The sequence below is a fragment of the Excalfactoria chinensis genome, chromosome 4 (genome assembly GCF_039878825.1).
Source record: "Excalfactoria chinensis isolate bCotChi1 chromosome 4, bCotChi1.hap2, whole genome shotgun sequence".
In the NCBI taxonomy this organism is placed as follows: domain Eukaryota; kingdom Metazoa; phylum Chordata; class Aves; order Galliformes; family Phasianidae; genus Excalfactoria; species Excalfactoria chinensis.
In genome coordinates, this window is record NC_092828.1 from 8,682,092 (window position 1) to 8,694,211 (window position 12,120).

The following is a 12,120-nucleotide window of genomic DNA, read 5'->3' on the forward strand; positions in this document are numbered from 1 at the left end:
ACATTGAAAGAGAAGAAGGACTTTTTCCCACACTGAATGTTACTGTGAAAAATATCCAAAATTTCAGGCACATATTCACAAGTTTTTATAATGCAGTGAGTTTATGTACATCTGCTTAGCACCAGTCATTGACTGTGTGCCGACTGTTAAGCTGAGGCTTAAACTTTCCATTTGGCACAAACAAGATATGTACAAGCTGAGTTGCTGCAATTTATTTGACTTTTGGTGACTTTTTAAGGAGAAGGAGAATGAAGGGGGGGGGGAGGGGACAGCTAACTGTTAGATGTGATTGTTGCAGCACCAGTTCTAGTCATCAGAGTGAGGTAATTTCTTTCCTTGAAGCAAAAGATTAATGTACTTCCTGCACTGTGTGATTGAAAAAGCTGGATTTTACCTAAATGGTAAAGTAATGAAATTATTTAAAATAAAATAAGAAATATATCTTTATTGTGGAGAAAGATTACAACAGAAGTTGTGTGAGAATGGCTTCTAGGATTTTAATTTTCAATGGAGAAGACAAATACTTGTAAGAATCTTCTAGTCAAGCAATGAGGAACTATGCTTATTTGGCTTTTAATTAAGCTCTATCTACTAATACATGTAGCATGACAGTACAGTGTAGCAACCTGACTCATATTGATGCAGTAACATAATGCTGAATATTCATATCTGACTTGAGTCTGGAAAAGTACTTTCATGATTATAATGATTTTAGTTAACCTGTTAGTGGTCTGTGCATTTGTCTTCTTGGAATTCTGTACCTATCGATGCCATCCAGCTGGACAAAAGTAGGATTGTTTCAAATACAGATGCTACCGCTGTGATCAATAAAGTACTGAAATGAAAGAAGTTGAAAGATCATGCGTGTTTTCTGTTTTGTTTAGGGTGCCAAATTTGGACGTCCGATGGGATTAAATCAGGCTCCTCCACAGCGTTCTTCTGTTCGGAGATCATTTGGGAGATCGAAGCGGTTCAGTATTACTCGCTCACTGGATGACCTGGAGGTAATTGACTTTCACTTAAAACTTAGAAATGAGTCCTGGAGGGGAGTATGCAGTAATTAATTTGGTGACAAATGAAGAAAAGTAGCAATACCTGTAGTGTAATAAAGTTACTAATGACAGTATGACATTTGTGTGAGGGAAATGCAGATTTCAGGTATGAACCTGAATTTCTGAGTTCACTTTAATAGTGTGCTAGCAGTAGCTGTTTTCTTTTTCTGTGGGAAATTTTGACTGTTTTATCCCTCACAGCTGGTCATACTGATCAAAATTCATTAATTCATTAATGTTAACAATGAGGTGAAAAAAAACTTCATATTCATCACATTCTTTTTGTTTCATGTAGCTGATAGTCATTGCATTGAGAAAATTTGGGAAGGTTAAATTTGTTGTGAGGGCTGTGTTTGAAGAGCAGGCTCTTTACATAACTCCCTAAGCAATACAGCTTTAAGAGTATGGAAAAAATTCTTGTTTTAAAGAGGCAAAAATAAGTTTTTCCTCCTTGTATGTCAGCAGTAGGAAAAGGGAGTACGTAATCACCTTGGTGCTTGTGATTGATATGGTGATTTTGGGTCTTTCTGAGTGTGGTATAGTAACACTGTTCTACATCTGGTATATAACATCAGCTGATGTATGGGCCTCAGTGGCCTCACTTTACTGATTTTGGTTGAAGCAGAGAATGAAAAACTCCCTGGATTAGAACAGCTGCTCCTGCTCTGCTGTGTGTCCCCCTCAAGCTGAGGGAATATGGATGGCTTCGTTATCTCTTCTAGAGTGCTTCTTCCTGAAAACGCTACCCATGGTTCAGGCTCGCTTACTTCTTTATCATCTTTCTGTGGAAGGCTTGTTGTTGGGCAGAAACACAAATATGTACAGAACTATTGGCAGAGGAACCATGAGATAACAGATTATACTGTTCATTGGCATGGGAAGGAATATGGCACACAGATTCCTCTAAATGGGAAGGAGGTGTATAAAAAGCGTTTGAGATGGGAGGAGGAAAGTAAGATATTTTGAGCTTCCTGTTGTGGCAAGATGTAGGAAGAAAAGCATTTTGCTAGCTCAGAACTAAAGGAGTGGAGAGCCTGGTGCACTGGATTTTTAGGGAACAGAATATATGGAAGGAGCTTCTGATGTGCTTAGGGAATGCAGGTAGGATCTGTCATTCCTTATTCTTCAGGTGTTTTAAAGGAAAAGAATGTACCCTTTTCTCCATTGTGGTCTATTTCTATCTTGTCCAGAGCTTTTAAGTGTCCACCTTTTTTTTTTTTTGTTGTTGTTGTTTGTTTCTTATAACCAATTACAGTACATATTCATTTGTTTACACTACTAACTTTTAATATAGTTAGTGCAAAGCTTTCTTTAATAACCAGATCAAGATCCTGTGGATAAAGCTGTTTGGTGACTGTCTGGGTACATCTTTCTTCGTTAGAAAATAGTGACTTTTCTAGATTAAAGAGCTTGCTGCTAGTTTTGACAGAATTTCTGGACACAGTAAGAGAGAACCTTCTCAGAATATCTAAGAGTTCTAGTACCTCAGATATTATAGATAGGAAAAATGGTCTTCACACCATATTCTTCCACATTCAGATTTCTTTGAGATTAATGTGCATATTTCATATTCTGAAAGGGCCTTAAAGACTCGGGATATAATTTAATTTCTGTGATAGGAGCAGTTTTGCATTGCATAAATATTCATTAAAACAGGGACTTGGTGCTTACTGCCTGTTAAAAGTTCATTTTTCTCTCTTTGTGTCCCGGTTGGGATTCACTAATGTATATAAATTAATTGAATAGCACTAACTGGAGGGACTGAGAAGACTCTGTGCTAGGCAGAGTCCTAATAACTAAAGCTGTTTCTTCAGCTGAGCTTCCTAGGCCAAGGTATGAATTGGAAAAGTGGAAACCATCTGCATTAAAAACTACATTTAGATTAATACTTTTATTGCATGTAACTTGGATCTTATTGCATGTAACTTGGATCTGGACTGCTGTCAATTCCTTCTTTTTACTTTGAAACTTCATTTTGCCTCTGTATGCTGCAGAAGAATTTTGCTTTCCTGTATTCTTGCCACTGGGAGAAATACCAACCTTGAGAATAATTGCAGAAATTTCATATGTCAAAGTAAAATAGCGTTGAGATGTTTTGATTTTTGGATTTTGCTTTGAAGTTGCTGCTGCAGCTTTATTCCTGACCTCAGTTATACTAGGTGTATTAGAAAACAATGTTCTCAGTACGTTTAGATTATTTCAGGCCATCTATTTAGAGTCACTGGAAGAGGAAATAACAATAGCCGGAAATTCTTAGAGACTCCACCTTTGGAATGATGTTCATGAACATATTACATAGATTACTCAGTTGTTGTATTCTTTCCAGCTGTTTCAGCAGAATGGATAAGGTACTGACCCAAACATGACATTTGAAAATGAATTTGCTTTTCTAAGCTTGTGGGTTTGATTCCTGCTGAGATCCAGGTTACTTTTCTAAATTGGTTCCATGTGGTTTCTTTAATGGGCATACACTGAAAACTGTTCATTTCTTATGTTTCTGAAGAAGGTTGCATTTGTACTTAATTTGAAAGGATGAACTTAACTTCTCATGACTTTGAAACTGTGTGTGTGAAATACCAGCTGTCAGTTTTTCTATCTTCTGCCATAAGGTGGCGTGGTTTCTTTGCAGTTTTTCTTCCCAACTGTCCAAGCATAAAACAAACCAGAGATTGCAAGAGAATGTTTCACTTTTTCTTTCTAATCGTTATATTATGATTAGTTGTATGCACACAGACAATATTCATATGGAGTTAGAACTAGCTGTAATGATACATTGCTCTGCTTAAGCATTTCCTCTTATCTGCAGAAGCTCTACACACGTCATGGTTTTCTAATTGTGGTAATTGTGCTTGTTAACACCAAAGGTGAATATTACCTTCAGTTAGAACTGAATTCAGAAAATTAGTGTGTCAATGACATAGTTGTGTTCAGAGCTTTTTCTTTACTAAATTACAAGAAATATTGTAATTCTTGTAAAAAATTCTTTCTTTGTAAGTAGGTTTTAATTTTTCCATGTGAATCATTTGTTGCTGTGAAATAGTACCCGTTCACAACAGTGCTAATCTGTGATTTCCACCACTCATAATTCAGAGAGTACTTGATGGTTCTTAGGTATAAGCGTAAGTGAATATATTAGAGCTATTTAATGAGAGGACACGATTTTTTCTTCTTATGTCTTCCCTGTAGGCAAGAGCTATTGGTTTCATCTTCTGCCTTGCAGGATTCTGTCCTGGCAGTGTCATTGCTTGTGGATTTATAAGTACATCAAAGGTGATTCTATGAGACTGCAGAAAGTAGAACACTGTCTTTTTAAACAGTTGCATCAAACAGAATCATCTTTCTTATCCAGCATCAGTTTTAGCACCAGATCCCTTAACATCTCCAACTGTAACTTGTTACATTTGTATCTTATTTCTTCTTGAAATCAGTTAGAATGGGGGCCCTTTATGGCATTCCCTCAAAGTCACTGAATTTGGGTTTCTGTCTAACCAAGGAGAACACCTCAAAGTGGTTAAGTTTCCTGAAAACTTCTGAAACTTTTTCCTCTGGTATTCCTCTGTGGTTAAAAATAAGGCAGAATAATATAAAGAGAGACCTCATGTTATATGCAAATGAATAAAAATGTCATTACTTGTTGGATATTGTTAAACAATCTTTTAATCTGGAGGTCTTTTCTAAATTAAAGAACAATAATTCTTTTAACTAAATATCAGAACAAAAAAGATAGCTGCTTCTTCTTTTCTTCTCGACTTCATCCCATTCTTGGCATCCTTAAAGCTAAATCCTATATGAAAGAGAACATTTATTGTATCAATTTTCTAGATTTCAGCAATGTTTTTAAAGTTGGAATGTATCATACATTCCTTTTTATAGTTAATGTTAGGAATTTTTGTTAGAATGTTCTATCTTAATTATAACCGTTAGTAATCTAGTATTATTAGCTGTTATTATAGATAATAATGCTTGATTCTTTCTCTGTTTTGTTAATTCCAGTGAAGCAACTTCTTTTGCATTTCATCTGCTAATTGAAAGCATACAACACATCTCCCCAGTATGAGATTTTTATACTAATGAATGACGTGCCTCTGCTGGATATTAGCTTTGGCATCTGTGGGTGGCAAAAAACCCTAAATGCTCATTTGACTTAATAATGAGTTTTTAAGTGGGTACCTGTCTTTGTTTGACTGATTTAAATAATCAGACAAAGCTTACACAGGGAGCTAATAGCTTGTGTTAGACCAGCCAGTGTACTAGGAAAATCAGACAAGGGGAGTTAAACATGCCCCAAACTTTTCCCACCCTGTAAGTCCATCTAATAAGAAGCATTAACACTCTCTACAAAGCTTTCCTCACCAACAACCTTAAATCATCACCGTGGCCTCAATACCACCATTCTGTCTGCTTTAATAATGTGGTTTAAATTGAGGCCTCCATGTTATTTGAAAATAGTGTATATCTTATGTTTTAGCACTTATGTTAAGCTGTGATAACTTATTGTGTGCTGCTGGTATACACAGCTTCTACCCTCTTTAACTTTAAGTATTTCATTTTGCATGGATTTTGTTCTAATTCTTACCTAAGATGTAACTGACTGATAGACATTCTTGTCCTCAGTCTGCCTTCATGAAGGTAGAAAACAAACCAGTTGTGGAGCAAAACTGCCTGCAAGAAAATAATCTCCAGATAGCAAACTGTATCCTGGGCTCCATCAAAAGAAGCATGGCCAGCAGGGGGAGGGAGGTGGTTCGGGAAGAGTTCTCACATCCCTTTGAACCTGCTTCTTGGAATGTGCCACTAGGTGTTAGCTTCAAACAGTGCTAGGTGGAAGATGTCTGCTTAGTGATTATACAGTCACTTGCTGTAAAAGTCCAAACCGTCTGGCTGAACTGTAACATACATGTCTTTAAGTAGTGTCATTTGGCCATGAAATTAAACATTGATTTCTTTACCTTGAGTTACTGTAGTATATATTGTCATGGAAATGCTCATTAGAGCTTTTAAGGCATCTACCATTTCTGACAGGAGTTCTAGGCTTTTGCTCTGTTCAGGCTTCTGACTGTTACTGTTGGCTGAAGTTCCTTATTAACTGTGCTGCTCAGTGGCTGTACACCTGTGCTGTAAAATGAATCAAAGCCAGGACACAGAGATGGGCAATGGAGTGTAATGCTTGTCCTGTTATGCCATCAAAACTGTCATTTATGCTGCTTTGTCTTGGGCTGATTAAGTGTATTTTTCTCAAATGACTTCTGGACACAGTTCAGATGCTGCCTCCATGGCAGGCATCGCTATTCCCAGTAGGCAGTTTGGATGCAACCAACCTGACTGATAGGAGGCTGAGAGAGCTCGGTTGTGTGGCAGGGACCAGAAAGCACCAGCTGTCTTGGGAACTACAGAAGAGCACATGGCAATATTTGTTTGACCACTGCAGATATAGCCAGCATGGCTCTAGGTTACCATCATCTCATTCTGAATGATGCACATATGTTTTGTTAACATCGTTCTCAGTGCTTGTTAAAGATATCCAAGAATATGAATTGTAATGTTTGGTTCTCCAGACTGCTCTGTTAAATGCTTCAGACTCTTCTCAGCATTCTCTGGAGCATCTACTTCAGACTTCAGCATTTCGTATATGGTGTTAGTTAACATTCATTGCTATTCCCAAAAGGAGGACAAAATAATACAAGCAGTGAACCTTTTTTTTCCCCTCACAGATTGTGCACTGGCACTTACGTTAAACCTTTCAGGACATTTTGTAGTATGTCAGAATTTTGGAAACTTTGCTGTAAGTTTTTCTTACATGTATAGGATTTATTATGGAAAGTTCTTTTGTTCTTCACACTTCATACGTGTTGGTGAAGCATCTGACTGCTTTATCAACAGATGAGTACAAGCTGTGTGTATCCTCTGGTTTCTTGTGAATTGAAGGTGCTTATTTCTAACTACGTTCTGGAATGTGGAGCTGTGATTTTGCAGGCACTGAGGATATTGAGATTTGTTTTATGTTGATAAATTGACCATTCTTTGGTAATTATACGGTTTTCTCTTTCTCTACAGTTTTGAGTTAATTTCTTTATTTCAGATCCTGGAGGAATTTGACTTGAATTGCACATAAGAAAATGAGTAGTCAGAGCGTGTGATGAGAGCTGAATCTCATCTGTGTTTGCGCTGTGAGGTGCATGCAGCAGTGCTCATCCTCCTCTCTGGTGCCTGACAAGAGATGAACAGAATTGTCTGGGATGGATTCCATAGAGAATTCATTCCCCATATGTGGACACACAGTTGGCACTGCACGCAGAAATTTTTCCTTGCAGAATCAATTGTCTGACCTACCACTCAAGCAGTCCCTGAGCCTTATTACCTCTAGGCTTGGCTCCCCAGCCTGTTTCTGTCACAGAACCCTAGACAGTATGTGCTTCCAGGGACTAGACTAGAGCTTGTATTCTGCTTGCATCCTCTGATGTGACGCCTTACTTCTTGCCAGTAGCCAGTACCACCATTCTTAAGATTTTTTATTAAGTGGATGCTGGTGAATTCATAAGCTGTCAATATCTCTAACGCACTCACTGCGAGGATCAGCTTGGGTAAACAATTTCAGGTAACTGCCTTAGCTCAACCACATAGGTTATTAGAGCTTATTTTGGCTCCATCCACTTGGTTCCAGTTTCAGTGAGTAGCAACATAACAATCAGTAGTAGGTGGGCAGGCTCTCAGGGGTGTCTTTTACCATCACCTCTGGTACCTGGCCTTCTTTTAAGTGGTTTGCTATGATTCTGTGGATGTGTTTACTCTCCTGGCTTTAAATTCTGAGGTAATTTAACCCCCTGACATTAAGGCAGAAAAATAGCTTTCAGCACTGAGGTCTGTTACTGAAATCCAGAATGATTTGCTGCTTAAGGATAACCTTTGCTTCAGTTTTTAATGTTACATTTGTTGATTCCAGAACATCTTTTAATGCTCCTCCCAAGGAGGTCAGCGGTGAGGTGAAGCTGCTCAAATTAATAAGGACAAGAGCAGTCTCTGAAGATGAGAGTGACTGTGTTTATAAGACTGCATGCCTAAACAACAAAATGGCAGATGAAAATGCATGTAGATAAATGTAAAGCAATGCAAATGAGGTAAAATTGTCCTAGCTTCATATATTAATTGGCATCAGTGTCTCTGAGCTGTTTCAGAAGTGTGGCCTTTGCCTTATAAGGGACGGTTGTATGAAAATATCAGCTCCGTGCACAGTCAGTAAACCAAATAATCCTGTGTTATGAATTATTAGGGAAGTAACAGAGGAAAATGAACCCCATAATGACTGTGCTGTGTAAATACTGTCATTTGCTCACATTTTTTTTTTTGTCATCTTGAAAACTGCGTTCTGGTTTCTTTATTTCAAAATGTTATAATGTATTAAAAGTGGAAAAGTTTCAGAAAGGTGTAACGAGTACAGAATTATGGGTGGCATACAAAAAACAACCGGGATCGACTGCTTGCTGCCTCCTTCAGCGCCATTAATTGAGGACAGCTGAAGCCAGGTGTTTCTCGAGGTGCAAAAAGCTGTGTCACCTTTCAGGTGGTGCAACGCTGTTGTCTGTAAAGCAAAGGACTCACTGCTGTAGCATCATATGCTAGTGCAGCGTAACTGTAGTGGGGTCTGGGAGCGCACACTGCTGTATTACAACTCTTTGCAGCATCTGGGAGGGAGAGGGCTCTAACAGCTGTCCTGCTGCAGAATGTACTGCTCATGTAATTTCTGGTGCGAATGAGGAACCGGGTGACTGCTTTGATTCGTGTTACTGCCCTTCCTCTGCTGCACTTTGTCACCTGCTGTGTCACTGTCACGCCACGTGCTAATGAGAATGGGGAAGAATTTTTGCTTTCTGATGCTTGGTTAGTGTTACTGAATGGGTTAAGGTCTTATGGAATGAACTGAATTGGCATTTCCAGAATACAGTCTACAGAATAGATACAGTGCAAATGAGAGTACTGTACCATTCTGTGAATTGATTCTGACTGCATTTCTTTCTTAAACTGCTGGGATTTTGGCTAATTTCCACTGTTCTCGTGGATTCATCAGTCCAGTGAAGTTTAAAGAGAAGGAATCACCTGTGGAACTCCTTCCAGATGAGCTGCTGATCTTTACTTAATATCAGGTCATCAAAACGTTTAATCTGTTCTTTTGATGCTCATAAAAAAAAAGAAAAAGAAATAAAAATCCCAGCTTCTGTTTAGATCAGAGTACTCTAACAGAGCTGTATTTAAGCATGATTGGTTGGACGGAAAGTGTGTGCAGTTCGTTTTGAAGGCACGCAGTTATTGCTGGCACGTCTGGAGGGTAGGTGTGGTATTGAAGAGGACGAGGATTGTGTTTTGTTCAGAAAGAGAGCCGTGTAACTGGCAGTGCCCTGCTTACTCAGAGGAACATGGAGCACTTGGGTAGGATGAGATAGATTGCATAATGTGCATACATGTGATTGTAATCATACAGAGACACGCACTTACATGCCGGCAACTGGAAGAAAATTGCTGCGCGTCTTACAAGTTTAACTGTTCTTCTTTAAGAGGAAAAAAAATAATTTTAGGTGATATTTAGTGTATTTTTTTAATAGGGATTGATTCATTCAGTTCATTTGGAAAATTTACTCATCAAAGGGGAATGTATTAAAACTGAAGGTAATTTGGAGATGAAAATGAAGTTGACTCAGTGCTTAAACAAGTTTGGGCAAATGTTAAGGACCGAATCCTGTAGGCCTTTTCTGAATGTATTTTACATTAGCAGTCTCCTCAGCAGCACGCTGTTGCCTTTCGAGAAGCTTTTTTGTTCCATTGGACCTGCCTAAACAACATGCTAAAAGCTGCCTGTGCTTCTTGATGAGAAGATACGGAACTCGTGCTGAGGGCGGGGAATGAGCTGGGGAGGAGGAGAATGGGAGAGGTGTTGATAGGGCAACACGCAGAGAAGCCTCATTTTTTTACTGGACTCTGGAAGAAGTAAATATGTGTTCAGAAAGAGCTTACCAATTAAGTTGAAGGGACTGTTTCTTAACGATGAACTATTAAACTATTTATACATGGAGAAAACTTTTACTGATAGTCAAGTGTCTGTAAGTATAAAGTTTTGTTTGTCTAAAGAGAACAGAAAGCAGGAATATGGTTTAGTGAGTAGCCTTCTGAGCTAAGAAATCTTGCAGTGAAATACGATAAATAATGCTTCTAAGGAGTCAATGAGTTTTTAAAGAGACAAAGTTTGTAAGTATTAGTGTTTAAGTTAACTTCCTATATAACCTCTGTTATGAAATTAAGAATATACCGTCTTTATAGCCATGTTTTAAGTGATGTTATATTGTTTTTACAATGTGGAGTCAATATCCTATGTATTCAGATATTTCTTTAATTAAGTTTTTAATTGTTTCGTTTTCACTATGCTTGTACATGTGTTTCCAGAAAGTAAGAATGTCATGTGAGAGTTCTAAGTTATCTTCTCATCGGTGACTTTTTAAGATGTGCAGCTAAACTGATTTCTCTTCCAGCTGGATTTTTATCCAATAAAACAGAATCCAGATGGTACGAGTTATTAAACTAAATGTAAAGTATATATCGAATAGAGATTTTTTTTGAGTTGTAGACCCTCCAGCTCAGTTTTATCTTTTTATTGCTCAAAAAACACGTATTTGGTGAGTTTCAGTCCTAGATATAATATGAAAGATGTGTTTGCACTGCTTACTTAAAAATAAATAGTTAGCCTGTTTGGTTTTGCACTGATTTTCCCCAAATGCATTGACTCTTCTAGGCTCCATCTGCAGTAGTAGGAAATTGAGAAGCGACTTAATGTGTCCTAGTGATCTATCACTTAATCATATCCTCCTTATTATGTGATTTAACTTTAATTTACTATTAGGCTGCAGTTCATCTCCCATCTGGCTGCGCAAGTTATGCATGCTTTTGCAGCATGTTTGTTTTAGTGGAGGAAATACAGATGTCTTAAACCGTCGTTGAAGAGAAGGAAAGAAATGGTGATGTTTGTGTGTGCAAAAATGCACGTTTTATTATCTGTTCGCAGTCAGGATCTGCAGAATCGTATTTCAAAGTTTAAAATACAACTCGTAGAACCAGATCGTTATTTTTACCGGAGATTTTGGGATGGCAAATCTTGCCGAACAGTTTAAGATGTGCACACCAGCCTCGGAACAGCATGGGACAGCAGGGGGCGCTCGGGACAGCCTTTTGCATCCAGCCTGTACTGATTTTATTGCGTTATCGGAAGCCTTGCTTCTATTTCAGTTATTTATAAATGAACACATTCCGAATAGCTTGAAACTGTTTTTCCCTACTATAATCCTGGAATACGAAATAAAATTGATCGAAGGAAAACACATTCTTGTAAACATGAGAATCTTCCCAGTTTTAATTAGTAGCACTTACATGGTCTGTTTACTGGTGAGTAGCTGACAAATCCTCTGCAAAAATACATCTGGACAAATTATAGAAAATATGGAGAATTAGAAAAACATCTGTTCTACAGAACAGTTTTCTCAGCTTGCAGATAGGTTGTGATTTCTCCTGCTTTCAGAAGCCCACTTCAGTGAGCTAAATTGGATTCCTAACAGTTCTTTTGCCTGGGTTTTAATGCAAGTAGTTGCTACTTTATTTGTTGTGGGACAAAAAAAAAAAAAAAAAAAGAAAGAAATATTTGGTGAGAGTTAAGATTTTTGAGGATCATTCAGCCAATGTTAGATATACTGTAGGAATTTGTGTTACCAAGAGTTCATCCAGGGGATTACCTCTGTCTAGTTGCCTTGTATTGTGTGTGTGTTTGTGTTTTTCCTTTTAGAAGTAATAGGTATATTAAATCCTATTCATCTTTTGACAAGTTAAAACTTATCCAGGCTTCCTGCCATTTTGTCTTTCTCTTGAGCCTTTTCTGCTGTGAAAACAAGAGCACAAAAGAAAATAAGAGCAGAAAGTGGAGGGAGGGCGGAAGATAAGAACAGATCAGCCATATCTGGGGCTGCTACCCCTTCCCACAGTTTTGCTTCGAAACAGATGGGTGTGGGTTTACAAATGTCGCCTTTGGTATCTCTGA

At 38.0% G+C, this 12,120-nt stretch overlaps 1 protein-coding gene across 5 annotated transcripts in view; it reads left to right on the forward strand.

Moving 5' to 3' along the window:
- The window catches only part of RGS12 (regulator of G protein signaling 12), an 80,170-nt gene that overhangs the window by 18,270 nt on the left and 49,780 nt on the right, over positions 1 to 12,120 (forward strand). For 3 of the 5 annotated variants that reach the window (XM_072336493.1, XM_072336488.1, XM_072336487.1), the window contains exon 3: positions 885 to 1,004. In XM_072336493.1, the coding sequence (XP_072192594.1) occupies positions 885 to 1,004 (120 nt within the window). Of the gene's footprint in view, positions 1 to 884; positions 1,005 to 2,000; positions 2,154 to 9,998; positions 10,142 to 12,120 lie in introns of those variants that run through there. The other 2 variants (XM_072336492.1, XM_072336491.1) reach the window with 2 other exon arrangements.